General features: G+C 39.8%; 1 protein-coding gene across 3 annotated transcripts in view; it reads left to right on the forward strand.

Annotated features, from left to right (window-relative positions):
• The first annotated feature begins 3,041 nt into the window (after positions 1-3,041).
• ranbp2 (RAN binding protein 2) overlaps positions 3,042-24,392 on the forward strand; it is a 91,090-nt gene continuing 69,739 nt past the window's right edge. For all 3 annotated transcript variants that reach the window (XM_039743534.1, XM_039743536.1, XM_039743535.1), the window contains exons 1-4: positions 3,042-3,252; positions 16,334-16,401; positions 16,504-16,615; positions 18,964-19,116. In XM_039743534.1, the coding sequence (XP_039599468.1) occupies positions 3,181-3,252; positions 16,334-16,401; positions 16,504-16,615; positions 18,964-19,116 (405 nt within the window). In that variant the 5' untranslated portion in view covers positions 3,042-3,180. The remainder of the gene's footprint in view (positions 3,253-16,333; positions 16,402-16,503; positions 16,616-18,963; positions 19,117-24,392) is intronic.

A 24,392-nucleotide genomic window follows, 5' to 3' on the forward strand; every position in this document is an offset into this window, starting at 1 on the left:
GTACATTCTGGTATTGCAGCTCCTTTACTCTAACACAGTTCCTTTCAAACAGAGCTGCTAAATTGTTAGCTGATGTCTCTTCAACACTGTCTGTTGAACTGAGACTAATAAAGATCTCTCAAAGTTTGATACCATTATTTTCTATAACCATGTTGCTTTATTGTTTTTGCTGAAGTATTAAAAAGACTGTTCTGCCACCAACATGATATTGTCATCTTATTCTATACTCTGGGATTTACAAAATGAACACATTGCACATACCCTACTGTGTTCTACATGAATTTCTTACTGAGTGTCTTTCAAATATGCATTACATTACTGTAGCTTTAAGTTACTAAATTATTGAAAGTGGAATAGCATCAAGATCTACAGTATTAAATGATACTGTTAGATACCCATTTTCCCTGTGGAATGTTTGGATGACGGAAGACACCGTAGACTGGTTTACACTAGACCAGTGGTGGGCAAACTCAGTCCTGGAGGGCCGCAGTGGCTGCAGGTTTTTGTTCCAAACCAGTTGCTTAATTAGAAAACAATCCTTGCCAATAATTTAATATTATTGCTTGTTAGTGCTTTAACTCTGCCATGTCAGGTCATTCTCATATCCTAGATTTTTTTGTCCTTGCTAAGGATATCATCCAGATGATTTGAAGTCTAAAATGGAGGAGTAATTCTCAGTCCTTCACTTTTCTCTCTTCACTTTCCTTTCAAGTATTTAATTAAATCCAGTAGTGCATGATAAATACACACAGGTGTAAATGGAAACAAGTTAAATGGAGAGATGCTGGTTTCTTTTATCATTTGCATTATTGCTAATAAGGGGCAATTAAAAACTGAGAATATAGCTGTTTAAAACTAAAATAAGCAATAAGCGTTCAAAATCTTAACAAGCAAGACAAATAAAATAAAGCAGAAGTGTTACTTAAGCAATAAGTGCTTCTTATTAAGTACCTGGGTTGGAACCAAAACCCGCCCTCTAGGAATGACTTTGCCCACCCCTGCGCTAGACTGCACCAAGAAACCAGACTATGCTATTGTAAGGCCACGTTAATGACATGGTCCACAAGAGTGGCCTGTCTTTCATTTGGGACAGCTCTGTGCCTTTGCACTCTTCTACCTCTTCCTCTATTTTACAACAACAACATTTATTTATATAGCACATTTTCATACAAACAGTAGCTCAAATTGCTTTACATATTAAAGAATAGAAAAATGAAAGACACAATTATAAAACAAAATAAATCAACATTAATTAACATCGAATAAGAGTAAGGTTCAATGGCCAGGGGGGACAGAAAAAACAAAACAAACTCCAGACGGCTGGAGAAAAAATAATATTTTACAGTTTTGCCCTCACACCACCGCCACAATTATCGTTCCTCCTCTTAATCGTTGCCTGATATTTACCTGAGCAGGTCCTCTAAGTTCAGAATGTATACAAATACAGTTGCACTCAATCTCTGTAGACATCCACCCATCCACTATCCAACCCGCTATATCCTAACTAAGGCTCACGGGGGTCTGCTGAAGTCCAATCTCTGTAGAGACATGTTTCACAATACTCATACTCATGAATCCCACCTGTGAGCTAACTTGACAGAAAATGTCACTGATTGATCTAAGATATGAGAACCTTCTATTTTGTTAGCGAAGTTCAGGTTTCAGCTAAGGATCAATTTATCACTTTATGAGACATTACAACAACTCCAAGTCGCTGCAATAAAAGAAACATAGGATTGACAGATTTTGACAGCTGGATGGACTTTTGTGTAAGTAATAACTTACACAATGAGAAAATTCTGACACATTTTAAAGTCTAAAACTGTTCAACTGAAAAGTAACATAGACTATTTAGATCACAAAAACAAATGCAACTGATAACTATTCAAACTCTGGACAATTATACCCATGATTTATTCATATGTACTAAAGCATGTGCAATTTGTATAAAAAAAAAAAAAAAGAAAGAAAGAGAGAGAGAAATGTGATTATGTTATGCACCTGTCTGCATGACTTTCCTCTGGGTACTCAAGCTTCCTTCCACAGTCCAGAGATGTGCAGTTTAGGTACACTGGTGGTATTAAATTTCCCCTGGTATGTGTGTGTACCCTGTGATGGACTGGCACCCTGTCCAGGGTTTGTTCCTGCCTTGCACCCTATGCCAGCTAGGATGGGCTTTAGCACCCTACCACGATCCTTTTCAGGACGAAGCAGGTTAGACAATGACTGACTGACTAACAAGTAATTACATATTGTGGAAAAATTCACGTTGTTTTGACAACTTAAAAGGGTCATTAGAGACCTGATACAAAGCAACTGTGAAAAAAAACTGTAAACATAGCGGCAATTCCGGGATGTACTGCCTTTGTTCCTTTCAGTTAATCGAACAAACCAATATAATTTTTGTCACGAATTACATCTTGTCAGATTGATTACATCTTGCCTGAAGAAGGGGCCTGAGTTGCCTCGAAAGTTTGCATATTTTAATATTTTTAGTTGGCCAAAAAAAGTTGTTATTTTGCTTGCCTTCTCATTACATCCATAATGGCTAACACGGTTCAAGACCCTAGTACTACTTGATTGCTCATATTAAAAGGCTCTTAAACGTCAAAATAAGGCTGTGAAATAATTCAAGTATATACGCGCAAATCAATTTTAAGCAAGGAGAGCATCACAACAGTCCCAACTGAGTATGAAAAGGGTTAATTTTTATCTAAATAAATGGTCAAATATGCCTGTCTTTATAAAGTGGTAAAAAAAACAGTCTCGGACAATATTACAAGCTAAATTAGAGATAACTTTCTACCTCCACGCAGAAGCTGTATTGGAAGTCTGCCATCTAAGGCCCTGACGCAGGCGAGCTCTTCTACGAACACCTACGTCAGCCGGTCCGCCTCTCCTCCAAAAGCCCGCCTCTGCTCTTACTCGTCTCGCGTGTATTCAAACTTCGAGTCATTGCCGACGCTTTTCTTGTAACCAATCAGAACGCAGGAGATATCTGAGTGACAACAATATCGTCCTTAGACAGAAGAAGGCATGGATGACGCAGTACGGAGGTGCCCTTAAAAACGGCCGTACTTAATAAACACGGGAGTCTTATTAAATTTAAAAAAATTTATGACTACATATCAATGGTATTGAATGAACCTTTTCACTAAACACATCTAGAAGAAAAGAGAGATGCGACGAAGTAAGGCCGATGTGGACCGGTACATAGCCTCGGTGCAGGGTGTTTCTCCGTCACCGAAAACGGTAAGTTAAACTCCTCGTCAAAACGTGCTGCTGTACGGGTGTTGGTTTGACAGACAGGCCCCGAACCGTAGCATCGACAGCGTGCGTATAAAATTGAACGTTTACCAGAGGACTTCGACAGTTTAAAAGTATTGATCGTTTTGGTTATCACAACTGGCTAGACGCGCCATTTCGCGCTTGTTTGAACTTTGCATGAGTGACCGCGCTTCAGCAGGAGCAGCAACTGCACGAGTAGTTAGGTAAAGGAGACGGCGGTATCTCTAAACACTATATCGGGGAAAAGAGAGAGCCAATATTCGGTCCAGTTTAGTTTTTTAGAATATGGGTGCACATTTTGTGACGTCTTGTTACCAAAAACGAAACTGTTATGTAATAATGAAGGGTTGTGTCCCTTGAGTTTGGAGTCAACGCAATACGAAATCGTGTCACTTCAATAACGAATAGGGCAGCGGTGCTTACTGCCGTGGTCCAGCTCGATTTGGCCACTTAGCTCCCAGCATGAGATTAGTGCTTTGGCAATTCCGATTAAACTAATCCGGCCCATAATGTGAGGTTACAGCACAGAAACGCAGTTTACTTAGGCCACCATGCCAACTTGCTTATTTAGATATGCGCCGGCATAAGTGAACAAGTACTGGTGAAAAGGCAGGAGCTGCCGGGATTTGGCCTTTTGATGAACATTGTCTTTGCTTTCATTTAGCTGACGTTTTCGTCATTTCCTTATGCAGGAATGTAGATTTTTAGTACAAATAATTGTGAATTTTAGGAGACACTCTTCACCTGCTACTCCCCCGAGTTATTGGGTTATGTAAACTTAATTATCAATTCCAAGAGGAAATTCGGATGCATACAGCAGCAGAAACAAAACAAGGATAAGGACCCGCAGGACAAATATAGTCGATTAATAAATGTATATTGTGCAAAAATTTAAAAATAAACTTAGTAGTACGTCGAGAGAAAATGTCGAATTACCAGATAGCAGTCGTCGTCTTCTTTCGGCTGCTCACATTAGGGGTTGCCACCTCGGATTATCTTCTTCCATATCTTTCTGTCCTCAGCATCTTGTTCTTTTACACCCATCACCTGCATATTCTCTCTCACCACATCCATAAACCTTCTCTTAGACTTTCCTCTTTTCCTCTTCCCTGGCAGCTCTTCTCCTAATATACCCAGCATCTGTCCTCTGCACATGTCCAGACCAACCCAATCTCTCCTCTCTGACTTTGTCTCCCAACCCTCCAACTTGAGCTCACCCTCTGAATTACCTTATAGCAGTGAGCAGAAAATATCCCCCAGAGGCGATTCTTAGGAATCCATGGTGGATTGAACCTGTGGTTAAAGCTGCTCCAAGAGAGCACTTCCTGGATGGGATGGAGAGGATTTTTCAGGATGGCATCCAGTTTTGTCACCATCAATTCTCCAGGGTTATCCCTGTGATTGAGCTGACTTTCCTGATACGTTTGTTCAGACATTGTGCATCTTTTGAGCTCAAGTTGCTTCCCCAGGAGCGGCAGTGTAGAGCACCATTTTGGCTGCTACGGACCAATAGAACATTTCCAGCTTTTTACTGCATATATCAAAAGACTTGAGTCTCCTTTAGCAAGTACAGTCTGCACTGGCTCTTTGTGTACAGCACCATTGTGTTTTCAGACCAGTCCAGTTTATGTGAACGCCAAGGTACTTGTAGCTCTGCACCTCTTCCACATCTTCCCTCTGAATATAATATTTTAATATAATTATAAATGATGCCACTGTCATCAGGGTGTAGTCATTTAAATTTCTTGGCACAGCTACCCCTCACAGTTTCATCTAGAATGAAAACATAACTGGTCTTATGAAAAATCTCTGAAGTGTTTTTGTTTTTTGTTTTTTTCTCCATCAACTTAAAAAAAAAAGTTTAACCTGTCTCAATCACTGCTGGTTCAGTTTTACAGAGTCATCATTGAAAGCATCCTTACTTTCTCCATAACAGTCTGGTATGGCAGCGCTTGTGCTCACTTGAAACAGACTACAACATGTTATTTGGAAAGCAGAAAAGACTGTGGGTGTGAAACTGGACATCATTTAGCTTCTGTATACATCACGTGTCAGGGAAGGTGCTGGAAATAAAATTAAAGACTGCACTCACTTGGGCAAGCATCTCATTCAGTTATTATCATCAAGGAAGCATTACTGGTCACTAATGGCAAGAACTAACTAGACACAAAAACAGTTTATTTCCTACTGCATTCACTACAGTTAAACAGTTTGATTCATCTCCGTCTTTTCCTAATTTCTGTTTTCTTCTATTCAGTGTAAATTGCAGTATTCATTTTTTTAGACCTTACCTTGTGTATTACTAGGCAGGAATTCAGTTCTACTTTATATGCAGTAAGCACGGAGTTAAAAAAAAAAAAAATACAGTGATGGTGTCACGTATATAGTGGTGTTTAATTCTATGTATACAACCAGTCAAAAGTTTTAGAACACCTCAGTCTTTATGGAAGTGCACGCAGTTTGTTTCATGAAATCAAGGCATAGAACAAATAACAATAGCAAATAAAAATAACTCAAGGAATCATGAAGTGTACAATATGATGACCCAAAAATCGAATCCAAAAGTACCCACCTTTTGCTGATATAACAACAAAACTGTGGTAACCCTTTTGATTCAGAAGACCATCACACTACCTTCTCCATGTTAGACAGTTGATGTCACTCACTGTGGAACCACCCTTTCACCAACTCTGTGATGTACAAACACCCGTAATGAACTGAAATTTTCAAATTTTGATTCATCGAGATCATACGACTTTCTTCTAGTATGCAGTAGTCCACAGCCAGTATTTTAACGCCATATTTTGTCTGTTAAGGAATGGCTTTCTTCCTGCCACTTGACTTGTCAAACCCGCAGCACACAGTCTCCTCCTCGTGCTGTAAGGTGCCTGATCACACAAGCTGGGGAACTCAGAAACTTGTCTTTTGATTGGATTGAGACTTTGGTTTTCCTATCGGAGTTTTTCAGTTTCCATTTACCTTTGGATTGTGTAGGACACTACTGTACTTACTGACACTTTGATTTTTTTATTTATTTATATTTTGCAATTTCTCTAAATGAAAGGCCCACACTGCTAAGGGTAAGGGCTCATTTATACTTCACGCTCAGAACGCATACGCGTCCGCATCATGGCTGCCACGCGTTCCCAGCGTTCATTTCACGCGCCCTCTGAGCAGGTCCTCAGAAATTAACGCGACGCGTGCGCGAGATGCACTACCAGCAAAAAGTCGGGGGGCGCAGTGTGCTAAAAGTCGGAACGTGACGTCAGAGTCTCTGTTTACTATCTACATGTGACAGGAAGCCTCTATGGAGATTCTTCGGGGATCGATGTGCGCACTTTGCTGTTTGATGAATGGCTCAAATACAGCGCTATACATTATGTAGCCGATGTGAAGTTGCAAAAAAAAAAATAGACGGCACAAAAGATGGTATGTGAGACTTTTAAAATGTATCGTGTCATTTATATATGTCTTTTTTATGTTTTAATTTTTGCAACTTAACAGCAACATAATGTATAGCGTTATATTTGAGCCACTGAGAAAAAAATAAAGGACACGGTGAAAACTTGTATTTTGTGATTAAAGTGGAAATTTCGGCTTTAATCTCGAAATGTCCACTTTAACCTCGTAGTTTCCTTTATCATTAAAGCAGACGATCGTAAACGTATTCCCAGTTTTTAATCGCTACGAGCTTCTTGGACCTGACAGCAGGTAAAGTAAAACAATAAAAAATAGATGGCACAAAAGATGGTATGTGAGACTTTTAAAATGTATCGTGTCATTACGATTGGGAATATGTGACGCTTGAATATAAAAGCACCACGAATGCATCTGTATGTCGGCATTTTGCTTCAGCAGCGGAAAGCAGCAATAGATCGCCAAACAGAACAAATTAAATGTATGATATTCCAACTCTCTCTGCACATTTAGAATTTTTAGATTTATACTTGATATCACTTTCATGATGAAATGCATTAAAATGTGTATGTTACATTTTACATATAATTTCGTTTAAATAATGAATACTGTTAATAAATACACACATGGGGGAATAATTACACACATGGGGGTGTCACGATGGCGGAGCGATAGCACTGCTGTCTCGCAGGGAGTTATGTTGCTGGTATTTCGTGCTTGTATTCCACACTGTGCTCCGGTTTCCTTCCAAAGATATGCAGATTTGGGGATTTGGTGCCGCTAAAATGACGCTAGTGTATGTGTGTGTTTGTATTCACCTTGCGATGAGCTGAGGCCTCGTCAAGGGACTGTTTCTCACTTGTGCCCAATGCTTGCTGGAATGGACACATGCATCCCTGGATTTATGGATTTAATTAATAAACATCCTTTTCAGAGATATTGCGGTAAGGTGTTATCGGAATTTAATAGGTGTTTTAGGCAATTCACAACACAGAGAAGCCGAACATGTTCTCACCGCGATAATATCTCGCACTGCCACCTGGTGGATTCCTCCAGATTTACGTAAAGAACGTGCGCAAGTATAAACACTACAACGCTTGTGTAGCAGGAGCATCCGCTGCAGCATGCGTCGCGTGAAGTATAAATGAGCCCTAATAATGCTAAGCCTCATTTCATTTGTTAATTGCCTCTTTCTTGCCATTATCACTGGAATATTGCCTAAGTAGTACTTCAGAAGGGGTGTAGTAACGTTCTGTTCCAGTTCTGCTTTAAGTCAGGCACAGAATTTTTTTAAGTAATCAACAGAAGCTGGGACATATGAGCAAATTGTTTACTTCAGCTTGCAAGGCTTAATGTAGTTGCTACATAACATTTGTAGGTTGTAACCTATTAGCTGTTCCTTGAAGAAGGCCCGTTTTGTAATATTCTGATATTTCTTTTTTTTAGTTTTTGCTAACCTAAACTTTAAATTTAAATGGCTAACCTTTTTGCCATTTTAGGTCATTTATTGCATATCAACGGATTAAGTCTGGGGGAAAAAAAACGGTGTTCTAAACCTTTAAACCAGTAGTGTATCTTGTTAGTTTTTGGATGTAATACTGAGAGAAATTCCTAGTGTTACCTGGCAATTAAGGTCAAGTAAGGGCTACTGAATAACCTAGAAACTAAGCTGAAGTTAACAAATCACTCAAAGTCTGATATGGAAAATACTGAATAGTAGTGATTTTTGGAAAGTTTGTAGTTAAAAACTTGCACTTTTAAACAAAAATATTCCTGACTAGATAGTCGACATCCGCCATAGCGTTTGGCAGTGTAAGAATAGGAATGGAAAATGGTGCATTGCCTTCATGAACTGTTTGTGTTAAGAAATAACCCACTGATAGGAACAGGCAGTTGCCGGATCCCGGAGTAGAGATGATGTTGTTTAAAAACCCATCCACAGAGAAGGTACTGTTGTTCATTTTATAACAAAGGCTTAGGAAACAACCGTTGCAATATAACGAAAATAGCAAGGTGTATGGGAGGCCGCAGGCAGCGTGAGGAAGGGTTTGGAAGAGGATGAATAGGAATCGAGAAATGCCGTGTCGGCTGTGTATGGGCGGGACCGGTTTTGAAGAGGAAGGAACGCAGTAGTCCGAAGGAGGAATAGGAATCGAGAAAAGCGGTGTGAGGGTGTATGGGAGACCGCTGGCAGCGTGGGGAAGGTTTGGAAGCGGACGAATAGGAATCGAGAAATACCGTGTGGGCGGGACCGGTTTTGAAGTTCAAGAAGGACGAACCAAAAGAGAAATATATATAAGAGATATTTATTCTGACCAAATCCTGGCATACTAGTCAAATTTACTGGCAAAGCTGGCACCCTACCACATCTATGCTATGCAACATATCGTAAATAAATTGCAGTGTTTAATTGTCTGAGATGACTAAATTGCATTTTGTTTCTTTAGGTATTTGTAGACGGTTATTCCACTGTTATGTCAATGTTCCATGCACACTTCAGTTATTCTAGTCAAACACATTGCCAGATTTGAGCCACTAAATATCTCCAGAACCAAATAGAACTTGGAAAAATTCTATATGTGTGAGGTCAATGAATTTAAATGTGAATTTAGATTTTAAAAAAAAAAACAAAAAGCTTGACTTTTTAATGTGAATCTATTTTTTTTCTCCACCTGTAGATGTGGTAGGGTACCAGCTTTGCCAAGAAATTTGACTAGTATTCCAGGTTTTGGTCAGAATAAATATCTCTTATATATATTTCTCTTCTGGTTCATCCTCCCAAATGTTGAGTATGATGGTTTTATGGTCACCCAACAGTATGCCTACATAATTTGTTTAATAAAAAATGATCAGGTTACACCTGTGCTATATAAACTGCTCAAAAAAATTAAAGGAACACTTTGAAAACACATCAGATCTCAATGGGAAAAAGAAATCCTCCTGGATATCTATACTGATATAGACTGGGTAATGTGTTAGGAACGAAAGGATGCCACATCGTTTGATGGAAATGAAAATGATCAACCTACAGAGCCCTGAATTCAAAGACGCCCCAAAAATCAGAGTGAAAAAATTATGTGGCAGGCTAGTCCATTTTGCCAAAATTTAATTGCAGCAACTCAAATTTGTAGGCAGCACTTTGTATGGCCCCTGTGTTCTTGTATACATGCCTGACAACATCGGTGCATGCTTCTAATGAGATGATAGATGGTGTTGTGGGGGATCTCCTCCCAGATCTGGACCAGGGCATCACTGAGCTCCTGGACAGTCTGAGGTGCAACCTGGTGGCATTGGATGGACCAAAACATAATGTCCCAGAGGTGTTCTATTGGATTTAGGTCAGGAAAGTGTGGTGGCCAGTCAATGGTATCAATTCCTTCATCCTCCAGGAACTGCCTGCATACTCTCACCACATGAGGCCAGGAATTGTCGTGCACCAGGAGCCACTGTACCAGCATAGGGTCTGACAATGGGTCCAAGGATTTCATCCTGATACCTAATGGCAGCCAAGGTGCCTTTGTCAAGCCTGTAGCGGTCTGTGTGACCCTCCATGGATATGCCTCCCCAGACAATCATTAACCCACCACCAAACTGCTCATGCTGAATGATGTTACAGGCAGCATAATGTTCTCCATGGCTTCTCCAGACCCTTTCACTTCTGTCACGTGCTCAGGGTGAACCTGCTCTCATCTGTAAAAAGCACAGGGCACCAGTGGTGCATCTGCCAATTCTGGTATTCTATGGCAAATGCCAATCGAGCTGCATGCTGCTGGGCAGTGAGCTCAGGGCTCATTAGAGGACATGGGGCCCTTGGGTCACCCTCATGAAGTCTTTCTGGTTGTTTGGTCAGAGACATTCACACCAGTGGCCTGCTGGAGGTCATTTTGTAGGGCTCTGGCAGTGCTCATCCTGTTCCTCCTTGCCCAAAGGAGCAGATACTGGTCCTGCTGATGGGTTATGGACCTTCTATGGCCCTCTCTAGCTCTCCTAGAGTAACTGCTTGTCTCCTAGAATCTCCTCCATGCCCTTGAGACTGTGCAGGGAGACACAGCAAACCTTCTGGCAATGACACGTATTGATGTGCCATCCTGGAGAAGTTGGACTACCTGTGCAACGTCTGTAGGGTCCAGGTATCGCCTCATGCTACCAATAGTGACACTGACTGTAGCCAAATGCAAAACTAGTGAAGAAACAGTCAGAAAAGATGAGGAGGGAAAAATGTCAGTGGCCTCTACCTGTTAAATATTCCTGTTTTGGGGGTCATCTCATTGTTGCTCCTCTAGTGCATCTGTTGTTAATTTCATTAACACCACAGCAGCTGAAACTGATTAACAACTCCCTCTGCTACTTAACTGACCAGATTAATATCCAATAAGTTTCATTGACTTTATGCTATACTCTGATTAAAAAGTGTTCCTTTAATTCTTTTGAGCAGTATATATATATATCATCAATGAACGTTCTGTGCTAGTATCTATACTAATAAAAGGCAAAGCCCTCACTGACTCATCACTAATTCTCCAACTTCTCATGTAGGTAGAAGGCTAAAATTTGGCAGGCCCATTCCTTACAGCTTACTTACAAAAGTTAAGCAGGTTTCATTTCGAAATTCTACACGTAACGGTCAACAACGTCCGCCATATTGAACTTTCTTATTCATGGCCCAATCTTCACGAAATTTGGTAGGCGGCTTCCCTGCGCTAACCGAAACCAATGTACATACTTATTTCGGTGGTATGACGCCACTGTCAGCCGCCATATTGAACTTTCCAACGTCACTAATTCTCCAACTTCCCGTGTAGGTAGAAGGCTGAAATTTGGTACTTATTTTGTTGGTATGACACCGCTGTCGGCCGCCATATTGAACTTTTCAACAGTCTTTGTTACTTATGCGGCCATCTTCAAGAAATGTGGTACACGGGTTCCCAACGCTAACTGAATCCTACTTGCATACATATATACGTCCATAGCCTGTAGCTCGGTCACCGTGTGAGGTGGTGTTAGGTCCCCCATCCCAACGCCTCCCACGTTGTTGGCTGCCTGCCTATATAAGACTGTCCGTCACTCCGGTCTCTACATTCCCTTCCTTGCTTCGCCACGGGATTCACGTCTCCCTACTGATAACTACAGCCTTTTTATTTAATCCACGGCTTCTCCGTTGTTTTATTGTTCGTTTATTACAATTATAGTTATTGTATAGGTATTTTAGACTTACTTTACATTGCTCAGGTACCCATTTCCTTTATCATTCCAACCGTACCCCCATTAACATGTCTATCGAGGTGATCACTGTCGATCAAAGAACTGTCACTTCCCAACTGGTTTCCATGCCCGGAGATGGCAACTACCTTTTCCATTCTCTGTGTTACATATTGCACGGCCATATCAGGCTCACTCTTGATATCCGGAGGAACATTGTGCCTTATGTATTGAATGACTGGGACAGGTTCAAGGTGTGGACTGATGACGGTACAGGAGATAATTATACTACACAGGAGCACTATAAGAGTGAAATGCTTAAGCCCTTCACCTATGGTTCTGCATGTGAGTTGATGGCTGCCGCTGAATTGTTCGGTTGTCGCTTTCAAGTGTACCGAAATGGCCAAATATTTTACACCTTTCGACATCCGCCAATGCCTCTTAAACATCTTAGATTCACAGGTGACGATTTCAGTAGTGGACACTTTGATGTTTATGAATGTTTAAACTCTCAAAAGCTAGATGTGAAGTTATCGAAGAAACCGGTTGTGTGCTTACAACGCTTGACAGATGCCGAATGTCACATCAACACAAATCCTGCAAATACTGTCGTAATTGAAACAAACCATTAAACTCAAACCGATTATGACAGCAGCAATCCAAGTTGTGAGATTTGAGACAAGATTACTGTTCACATGGCCAACTGTACGTTGCATGCTCAAGAGTAAGCTCAGCGCACAGCTTGGTCATGTTACAACCGGAGGGCCGAACTGACAACATGGTATACAAAGAGATCCTTAACAAATAATTATTGCCATATTTTCCCTCGGTTTAAAAAGGTTACATTTTCTTCTTAATAAAAATTTTAATGTAGTACTTCGCCGCTGTGAAACGCGGGTATTTTGCTATATATATAATATATATATATGACAGCAACACTCATCACTCACAACAGTGATAAAACAATTACATTGACAATCATGTTACGTTATTTTCAAAATGTTTCCTTTTCTTTTTCATTACTTCTTTAACACACTACAGTAATCCCTCGCTATATCACGCTTCGACTTTCGCAGCTTCACTCTATCGCGGATTTTAAATGTAAGCACATCTAAATATATATCACAGATTTTTCGCTGGTTTGCCGCTTTCTGCAGACAATGGGTCTTTTAATTTATGGTACATGCTTCTTCAGTTTGTTTGCCCAGTTGGTTTCATACAAGGGAAGCTATTGGCGGATGGCTTAGAAGCTACCCAATCAGAGCATGTATTACATATTAACTAAAACTCCTCAATGATATAAGATATGCTTCCCGTGCGGTGCTTGAGATTGTTTGCTTCTCTCTATCTTTCTCACTCTCTCTGTCTGACAGGGGGTGTGAGCAGAGGGGCTGTTTGCACAGAGGACACTGACGCTCCTCTACAAAATGCCACTTTATCGCGGTGCTTCTGTATACTTAAAAGCACGTATTGATTTTTTGATTGTTTGCTTTTCTTAGCGAGCGCTCTCTCTGACATTCTCTGCTCCTGATGGTGCTCCTTTGAAGAGAAGATATGTTTGCATTCTTTTAATTGTGAGAAAGAACTGTCATCTCTGTCTTGTAATGGAGCACAGTTTAAACGTTTGACTAAAGGGTGTTATTTCATGTCTAGAGGGCTCTAATAATGTTAACAGGGTGGGAGAGTTTATAAGGGCTTAAAATATATAAAAAATAACCATACAAACATATTGTTTCTACTTCGCGGATTTTCACCTATCATGGGTGGGTCTGGAACGCAACCCCCGTGATCGAGGAGGGATTACTGTACTTCTCCGCTGCGAAGCGCAGGTATTTTGCTAGTCTATACATATAAAAGGCAAAGCCCTCACTGACTCATCAATAATTCTCCCACTTTCCATGTAGGTGGGAAGCTGAAATTTCGCATGCTCATTCCTTGCAGTGTACTTACAAAAGTTAGGTATGTTTCATGTCCTATTGCAATACCCAAGGGGGGTGGGGGGGAACGGGTGTACCCCCTAAACTGTATATATAGATAAGGGAAACCCCTCCTCACTATTTCATTTGACTTCCAATATACGTAGGAAGCCCAAATTTCCCATGCTCATCCTTACATACATTACACATACACAACATTAAGTATGTTTCATTTCGCTGCGTGCCCCACAACAAACTTTCAAAAATAACGTCTTCTTTTTGGCGGTTCTCGCCATTATGCCATATGGAACTTTCAGGACTGACCTCTCCTTTTGCCAGTTTCATTCCTTATTTCTGTTAACAGACAATTTTTATTTCACGGTAGAGATGCACAAGGGCCTCCCCCAGCCCCTCTTCCTTTTTCCACCCGGCTGCTGTCCGCACACCTACCTCTGGTTGGCTCCCTGCCTATATACATTAACGACATCCCGCGCTCATGTGCCCGCGCTCAATCGCTTCCTTACTTTCCTCAGCTGTTTGTCGTGCTCACTGTTCCCTGCTTCTTTACTCCACTGCTTCAAGCTTCTTATTATTCGCCTTTCTTCACGTCTTCCAGCTGGTGACTTCTTCAAGGATGACATTGTTGGATTTCCTTACCTCCACACGTCTCCCTCCTCGTGACTGTTGCCTTTTCTTTTACTCCACCGCTTCAAGGCTGTCATTGTTGGGCTTCCTTTCTTGCTCCAGTACTTCTTCCTGGTGCTAACTTCTGCTTTTCATTCCCTGCTCCACCGCTTCTCGCCTTCCTTTGTACTTTCTTTCTCAACGGGGACAAGTTTACTCTGAATAACATGTCTATTCTGGTGATCACCGTCAATTACAATTTCACCGACCCGTACTCGGTGATTTCCATGCCCTGAAATTGTATCTGCCTCTTCCATTCTCTCTCTTACTTATTGCATGGCCATATCAGTCTCAGCCTTAATATTCGCAAAGACATTGTGTTTTATGTACTGAATGAATGGGACCGGTTCAAGGTGTGGACTGATGACAATACAGGACACAATTATACTACACAGGACCGCTATAGCAGTGAAATGCTTAAACTCTCAACCTATTTTGGTAGTCGACTAATCGTTCAATTTATTTTTTGATTAGTCACGATTATTTTGATGCCTGTGACCTGTGGTTGCACATCCTGTTCTGGGCTCCAGTGCATGTTTTGCCTCATCTGCTCACGTCTGTCAATCTGTGAATGTCACCCTGATGTCTCTGCATTAACACGATTAAAATTAATAATAAAGTAAAATAACCAGTGAACATATGAATTTGAAAATAATCAGATGTTTTTATATTAGTGTGACCATCACAATAAAAAGAAATGCATTAAACAATACAAACTAAAGTGCACGTTGTCTTTAAACAAAAAAAGTGCACATGGAACCAGTGATCATCGCAGCAGTACTATGTTTTAGACAAGAAACAAACATGGTATACTTTCAGTCCTTTGTAGTGCTCAGTTTGTCGAGCACAAGAGTACAGTCAAGACTACATGCAGTCTCGCAACATAAAGCAGTAACTAAAGTGTCATCCTAATGTTAATCCGATTATTTGCTCTAGATATGTTGAAACCATGTTAATCGGTAGTGCAGTAGCCAGTGTTTATACCATGAATCTTTCGGAACTCCTTATTGTGGCTCGTCAGGTGTACAAACTTCTTCATCCCTATACAGGGCTCGAACCTCAGATGTCAGTGCCTGAGACGAAGCCTCAGATGCTGTGCCATAGCGGCTGGTTCGCTTATGTGGTAGGGTGAAGATCAAAGCAACTCATTCCTTTTAAGTCTGAATCGCAATCTGATTATTAGATGGTTACTTACAATGTCCAAGGTTCGATCTCAATGAGGGGATGCAAAAGTACATACACCTGATGAGCCCCAATAAGGGTGAGGCGCATGTCGTATACACTTTGTATTATTTGGCAGACACTATCTCATATTTATGATCTGTGTGTGTATCACATTGCACTTTTTATTTTTCCCAATGAAATTGTACATTGTATATCTAAAATACAAGGGTGCCAATAATATTGACCACAACAGTACAAAGGCTTGGTCTCTTAACTGCAAGCACCACAGGCACTGCTTATTAACCTTGTTAATTTTGCTGTCTGGCAGGTGATCATATCACATTTTAGAAAAACAGGTTCAGTAACAGTTTATAATCCAAAGTGTTTCTGTAAATATCTAATCTCCTTTTACACAGATACAGAATCAAAAATCACTTTATTGTGAACTGCACTTGTTTGTTTCACTGCATTTTGGTACTAGATGTTGTCTCCTTTTATTTTACTCTTATTTTGATATTTCCAGTGAACTAAGTTTGAATTAAGAATCCCAGTGGCTAACATACACAAATAAATGTATGCTCACCTACTCGAATGAAAGATAAAAAAGCAAACTATGAAAACTGGTAGAAATGTAAAACAAAATTTGCTTTTGCTTTGTTCTACAGAAGTCATTAAAGGGATTTTTATTTGCAAAACTATACTTTGAAGCAAAAGAATATGAACTTGCCAAAAGGTGAGTTCCTGTTACTTTATTTTTACAAAATTAAATAAACCATTTGAAGCTCAATAACCCTTTTATAAAAATGTTCAATTTATTTCTGTTCTTTTTCCGTAGACATGTATCTGCTTATCTGGCCGTTCAAGACCGAGATCCAAAAGCTCACAAGTTTCTGGGCCATCTCTATGAAATTGAAGAAAATGTAGAGAAAGCTATTGGTTGTTACAAGGTTTGTGAAAGTTTCAAATAAATTAGACCTGCCAAAATCTGCAAAATATGGAAGAACCCTCAAGTGAAAAATAACTCATGAGTCTGAATACTTTTTACTTTTGAACTTGATGCAAACTCCTACTTGTTACAAAATGAGCAGCTATGACCTTTAAGTAACTTTTCCTCTTTCGTGGCAAATGTGACCATGGCCTTCAATGCTAGTAGTCTACTTTTGGGCAAAAAAGCTAAAAGGTTTGCTTGGGTATGTTTGATGATAATCAAAAAAGGCTCACCATTCATGTTTTTTTTTTTTTTTTAAATTTAAGTGAGTTTGGACAGTTTGGGTAAAAAAAGCCATGGTTATCAATGAATAAATTTTAATTTCATACTGTAATGAATTATAGAAACCTTTGTAAATAAATTAATCAGTGTCTGTACTATTCAATTATGTAAATCAGTGGTTCTTAGCTTGTGGTACGTGAGGGGTTACTAATTGGTATGTGAGGAAACACATACCAAAAAAAAACACAATTCCAGATCTGCAAGTTTGAGGTCAGCATTCCCATGGAAACCCTGCAGAACCTTTTTTTTTTTTTTTTTTAAACATGGAAACTTGTAGTCCGTGGATATGGACAAACTGACTTCATTAATGTGGTTTTGAGTGGGCAATCAGAGCATACATGAACGTCTGAGAAAATTCTATGTCTAAAATATGTTATGTATGTTACTATTTGAATGTCTATGATGTGTATGTCTGGATGTAATTTTGTTAGTTGCTGCTGTGAACGAGATGACAACTTGGCAGGGAGCAGTTGGGAACTACATAAAAAAATTTGTACTTTGCAGCCCTCTAGCTGCAAGTATGAACAAGAGATAGTGAAACTGTTGCAGTTGCACATCAAGCATAAAAATACTTAAGGGTTTTCAAGACATTAACATTTCTTTATTAGCACCTTTTTGTCCACCTGTGGACTTTTTTCTTCCAGAATAAAAAAGTATCCATTTCATGCTTACATTGAAAGCACAGTGATGCGACCAGTCAGTTGACCATTACAGTAGTGCATCTGAATGAGGTAGTTGAATAGCCCTGATTAATGGACGGAGGCTCTGATTGTAATGAACATGGTTACAGCAGTGCATCCAGCTACTCATCCATTTTGTAACCAATGTATTCAGTTCAGAATCCGTGGAAGCCGTTGCGTACACCTTAGATGCTAGGGGTGAAGCAGATGGTATTGGATAGATCACCACTCTCGCATAATACCAGTAATTTATTAATGTGAGAGTGTAATCTCAGAGACATGCAGTTAGCAGTGCTGCAGAAAAACTAATATTTAATTGCTGATATTGAATCGTCAAATACTAAAGTTGTCATTTGTTGTGTTTTTGAAACTGAACTAATGTTCAATACTGCAATAACCGCAGTACACCTGCCAACCTGGTGAAAGCACAAGCAATGCATATTTGAATGATAAAGGTGCAAATGCAAAGCATTTTCCAGTTATGACTAATTACTGTTGAATCGTGGGAAAAATTCTGTAATAGTACATGGCATATAGAAAAGCCTGATCAGTTACATTTGGCAGCATTAAAGCAGAACTAAGGCTTTTTTACTGGAATGCTTAAAAGTTAAGGTTACTTATTAAAACATTTTATTCAAAAAGGTAGCCTTAAAGTTTTAAAATACCAGAAAAAGGGGCAGGATTTTGAAAAAATAACACCATGAGTATGTTGTTTGAACTTTTAAGTTAATTTGACTAATATTAATAACTTAAATATTATTGCACCTTATGGTTTCACCAACTAAAGTCTCCTCCATACACTGATGCAATCTGGCAACAGCACATGTCACAAATCTGACAAAGTGATATTCTGCCTAACCCATTATAAAATCAGCTTTAAAGAGTTTGTGTAAATAACTGTCTTTAATTATTTGGTATTCATTTATTCCAATTTTTTATATTGGTTTTAAGTGGTATTTTTCATTTACTAGACAGATACAATAAGTTGTTAAATTTTTAATATGCGCAAATAGGAAGATGAATTTGGTAGTCCAATCAACATTTCATCATTTGTAATGCTTGCCCTGAATTTCACCAAACCCGATAACCCTCCCACCTGCTTTGTTGTTATACCAGGAAATAATTCCTGCCATTCTGCCACACATGAAATTTAAACTCTAAACTGTATATTTTTTGTAAATTATGAAAGAGTGCAGATTGTAAGCTTTCTAATTTTAACTCCATACTGAACCACACCCCTGGTGTAAATGACTTGGGTCCAGTTGGTGGACTGGTCCAGTTATGTGCTATGGAAGTTAAATAACATTTAATGTTAAGTTTTGTTTTTGTTTTTCCTCTCTACCAGAGGTCTGTGGAGTTAAATCCAGCACAGAAGGAATTGGTCCTTAAGATAGCAGAGTTACTGTGCAATAAATGTGAACAAGATGGCCGAGCAGAATTTTGGCTGGAAAGAGCAGCCAAACTTTTTCCAGGAAACCCTGTCATCTATAACTTGAGGGTGAGTATTATAACAGGCTGGAGAGTCTAATTCTGATCCTGGTAGGTGGCAAATGATGTAGGTTTTCAGGTTTCTAAGAGTGCTCATGTTGATGTATGTTAGTGATCTAATGCTGTTGAATTTAATTACTGAGAAAGTTGTCAGTATTTATAGATCAGAGAACATTAATTCTCAGTCCTTTATTTGTTTACATTTTTTCTATGAATAGTATGTTATCAAAGTGGATATTACAAACAAAAGTGTAGGTGGGACAATATTAGTTCTAGTTTCCTCTGTTAACACTAGAATTACCAGAGCCTACGAAAAAACTCGTAATTCCGTCCCACCTTAAATCCCTTCACACCTCTCCGCCAGCGCCCTTTGTCTTCTAAATGTGCTGATAAAGAGAAGCCGGCTATTCCATCCCCCACCAATTTAGAACGTGCACGAACTTCTCTCAGCTCATGCCTTGATTGAGTATCTGGGAGTGAAGTGGAGTTTTAGAGTGAAATAATAGATCGTTGTTTGGAACACACGCATTTCATGTCTGTTCCGTTTCTACAGTAATCTGTGTCAACACATTGTTAAAACAGAAACTTTTTTTATATTCTAGTAGTAGATGACAAAATGTAGGCATAAACTATATAATGTATGAAGCCTGAAGTCCAAATAGCAAAGAAACATTTTCACAAGAATAACACAATTGCACTTTTATTCAAACATATAACTGCAGAAAGAAAAAGCCGCCTTAAAATGCGACATTGACATCAGTTTACTATAACTGACTCCGTGGTTCAATAGATACAGCGCCCGCTTGGGAATCAAGGGGTCACGGGTTCGATCCTGCGCTCCTCCCTTTTGAGAAGTAAACTGTTCTTAGTCTTACTGTTTTAGTATAAAAACATACATTTGATTTCAGTCTGTAACAGCCGGTGCAATTTATGATCTTTTTAAAGGTTAGCTTTTTTTTTTTTTTTTATTCACTTTTCACTCTCTCAATCGCGTTCAGAATCAATCCATACAACCCCATCTGACACGGCTGTTTTCACTAAAGACGCGCTATAGCTCTGCAGTGTACCACGATGCATACTAACGCCCCAACCCGGTTCTGACACACAAACGCTGGCGAAGCTGCCTTCTTCATATCTCACCGTCACTTGCTTTTCGTTTTATTGAGTGTTCCTGCCAGTCCCGCATGTTGCTGTATGCTTTTCTTTTGCACCCAGGACATGCAGAAGAAAGAATGGTAAAGACCAGTAACTTCGGCGCTATATGCAATCATCAGACACTCCCCATCTGCCCATGTCGCTCAAACACAGGAACATATATTGGTGTAAAAGTATAACAAAAGTGCACTTTTATTCAAGTGCACTTTTTCCATCGCCTTTTCCTGTAAGAAGCAATGTACACACTTCTCTCTATGCTGTGGTTTCTATTACACACCTGAAAGAAAGACAATATATGTGAAAATATAATCGCACTAATGCAATATTATTTGAAAACGAACAGCGCCAGATCGGTGTGAATTTATGCAGGAACTGGAAATTCTCTGATGCGGACCTTCCCCCAGGGAAGAAGAAAGTACAGTGTCAGGTGCTCATTCAGTGTAATAGAAACCATAGCACAGAGAGGTGTGTACACGGCAACAAGTACACACGTGTCGTAAATGTAGGAAGGACGGTCCTTGGGTGTGTGGGAACTGTTAATATGTGAATGTGATGAATTTAAATAGCACGGAATTAAAATCTTCACTTCGTAGCATTGCACCATGCAAGATGTCGTATCAATCGCCTACTGTATCTTGCTTTCTTTTTTCTTCGGTTATACAGGTAGTTTTGAATAAAAGTGCACTTGTTTTGTTTGAAATGAAGTGTCTCTGTGCACTTTTCGTGGCATTACACGTGTATTTTTTGAGCATGCCCGTTTGAGCAGTATAAAAAGTATTGAAAAGTATAACAAAACAACGGGCAGATGGAGAGTGTCTGATGATTGCATATAGCGCCGAACTTACTGCTCTTTACTATTCTCTCCTCTGGAGTACAAAAGAAACAGAATACAGACGCGCTATAGCTCTGTGCTGTACCACGATGCATACTAACGCCTCCCCCCCCCACCCAGTCCCCGCATGTTGCTGTATGCTGGATATGTTCATATGTATTGTCTCTTTCTTTCAGGTGTGTAATAGAAACCACAGCATAGAGAGAAGTGTGTACACTGCTTCTTACAGAAAAAGGCGATGGAAAAAGTGCACTTGAATAAAAGTGCACTTTTGTTATACTTTTACACCAATATATGTTCCTGTGTTTGAACGACACGGGCAGATGGGGAGTGTCTGATGATTGCATATAGCGCCGAAGTTGGTCTTTACCATTCTTTCTTCTGCATGTCCTGGGGTGCAAAAGAAAAAGCATACAGCAACATGCGGGGACTGGCAGGAACACTCAATAAAACTGAATAAAAAGAAAAGCAAGTGACGGTGAGATATGAAGAAGGCAGCTTCGCCAGTGTTTGTGTGTCAGAACCGGGCGTTAGTATGCATCGATCTGACGCTGTTCGTTTTCAAATAATATTGCATTAGTGCGATTATATTTTCACATATATTGTCTTTCTTTCAGGTGTGTAATAGAAACCACAGCATAGAGAGAAGTGTGTACATTGCTTCTTACAGGAAAAGGCGATGGAAAAAGTGCACTTAAATAAAAGTGCACTTTTGTTATACTTTTACACCAATATATGTTCCTGTGTTTGAACGACACGGGCAGATGGGGAGTGTCTGATGATTGCATATAGCGCCAAAGTTACTGGTCTTTACCATTCTTTCTTCTGCATGTCCTGGGGTGCAAAAGAAAAAGCATACAGCAACATGCGGGGACTGGCAGGAACACTCAATAAAACGAAAAGCAAGTGACGGTGAGATATGAAGAAGGCAGCCAGCGTTTGTGTGTCAGAACCGGGGCGTTAGTATGCATCGTGGTACACTGCAGAGCTATAGCGTCTTTAGTGAAAACAGCCGTGTCAGATGGGGTTGTATGGATTGATTCTGAACGCGACTGAGAGAGTGAAAAGTGTTACAGACTGAAATCAAATGTATGTTTTTATACTAAAACAGTAAGACTAAGAACAGTTTACTTCTCAAAAGGGAGGAGCGCAGGATTGATTCAAGCGGGGCTGTATCTATTGAACCACGGAGTCAGTTATAGTAAACTGGTGTCAATGTCGCATGTTAAGGCGGCTTTTTCTTTCTGCAGTTATATGTTTGAATAAAAGTGCAATTGTGTTATTCTTGTGAAAATGTTTCTTTGCTATTTGGACTTCAGGCTTCATACATTATATAGTTTATGCCTACATTTTGTCATCTACTACTAGAATATAAAAAAAGTTTCTGTTTTAACAATGTGTTGACACAGATTACTGTAGAAACGGAACAGACATGAAATGCGTGTGTTCCAAACAACGATCTATTATTTCCACTCTAAAACTCCACTTCACTCCCAGATACTCAATCAAGGCATGAGCTGAGAGAAGTTCGTGCACGTTCTAAATTGGTGGGGGATGGAATAGCCGGCTGCTCCGAGCTTCTCTTTATCAGCACATTTAGAGAACAAAGGACGCTGGCGGAGAGGTGTGAAGGGATTTAAGAAGCAGTTTAAGGTGGGACGGAATTACGAGTTTTTTCGTAGGCTCTGGTAATTCTAGTGTTAATTGCCTCTCATTGTTAGAGTGCTGCTTAGGGAAAACAGAGAATCTGACAGGAAATTCATTTAAGGGTTTTGAAACTTCTACAGTAAATAAAGTAATGCTCTATAAACCTCAGTTGCTAGCTTCTAATTAAGGATTCTGCTGAAATTAAATCTTTTTAGGCAGTCCAGAAGCTAAGTTTTATATATTGTACGTGATTAGATTTTGCTGTTAATAACCTCATCATTGTGTCCTTTGACAGCATGTGGTTATTTGTTTTTATTTAGCTCACATTGCTGCTTTTATATTTGTGATTAAAATATTTAAGTAATTGTTGAAAGTGGGCAATTAATCACCCAAGAAGTGCTTGAGTAATAGGGTACTGGTCCTGTGGAAGTAAGAAAGAAGCCTGTCTATCAGTTTGATTACTCTGCTTTTAGTTGCTGTAGGTTTTTGATTTCAGATATTTTGGGTATTGACAATGAGTTCAATTGTATCTTTATTTTTCTTTTTTAACTGAAAGATGTGGAAGAGGAGAGATGAGTGCACCTAATAAATAGTTTTTTGTTGAAAACACATTTTTGTTAATATTATATTAATAATAATAGAGGTCATTTAATTGTAGAAAGTCAGGCATCTTTGATTATAGAATGCTGCATGGATTTGTTTTTTTTTTTTTCGATGAATCCTCTTGTTTAGTCTCAATTATGCAGCAGTGCTGGGTTAATTTCTGAATTCTGAACAGTTTGTTTTTTTTAACTGCTTGTTACTGATGCACTGCTTGAATCTTTTTTTTCTTTGCCAAAAGGCTCCACAAAATGAATTAGTGTTGTGAAGGCTAGGGGGCACCACAGAGCCCCATACACGAACACACAAACTCAGTTCGTGCTCTCCTCCAGTTGAGTGTTGCCTTCCTTCCTTCCCAGCTCCAACTCGCTTGGACAAGACCGTGTGTTCCCCTTTATTGAAGATCCAGAAGTACTTCCAGTGCCAGAGCTTTTTGGCATTTAGAGGCACTTCACGATCATACGGAAATCCTGAATAACTTGGAGTACATCTCCCTGCAGTGCCCTCTTGTGGCACCCTTGTTCACCTACAGGACTGAGCTTCTGGACTTCCATTCCCAATATTATCAGCTGGTTTCCGACTGGCCACCAATATCCAGGGCCGCTGCCATCAAGTATCCAGGGGAATAAACATTCCCCAGAGACAGTCCTCCCCTGTCCTTTTTCCTTAATTCTGGTCAGGGATGATACTACAAATATATGTAGTTCATACGTCTGTTCATCTGCCTGGGGCTCCCCATCCAGGTAAGGAATCCTTCCTGGTCGGGATGTTTGTCCATCCATCTAAGTAGTCTCTTTTGGGTATGACACCTTTCTCTCCCTTGGCTGGGTTGCCTGTCTGTCCACTTGGAGCCTCTCGTCCGGTTATGGAACCATCCCTTCTCCTGGTCGGGATGCCTGTCCATCCTATGTGGCACTAACGATGTTTTATGTATAGCTGTGAATGTAATGCTTATAGTAACATAGTGCACCCAAGATTGGACCTTAAAGTCGTATTTTTCAACAGAAGTTTTACAGTAACAGACAGCTTTGCAGAAAAAAAAACACCAAAAA

The sequence above is a fragment of the Polypterus senegalus genome, chromosome 2 (assembly GCF_016835505.1).
Source record: "Polypterus senegalus isolate Bchr_013 chromosome 2, ASM1683550v1, whole genome shotgun sequence".
Classification (NCBI taxonomy): domain Eukaryota; kingdom Metazoa; phylum Chordata; class Cladistia; order Polypteriformes; family Polypteridae; genus Polypterus; species Polypterus senegalus.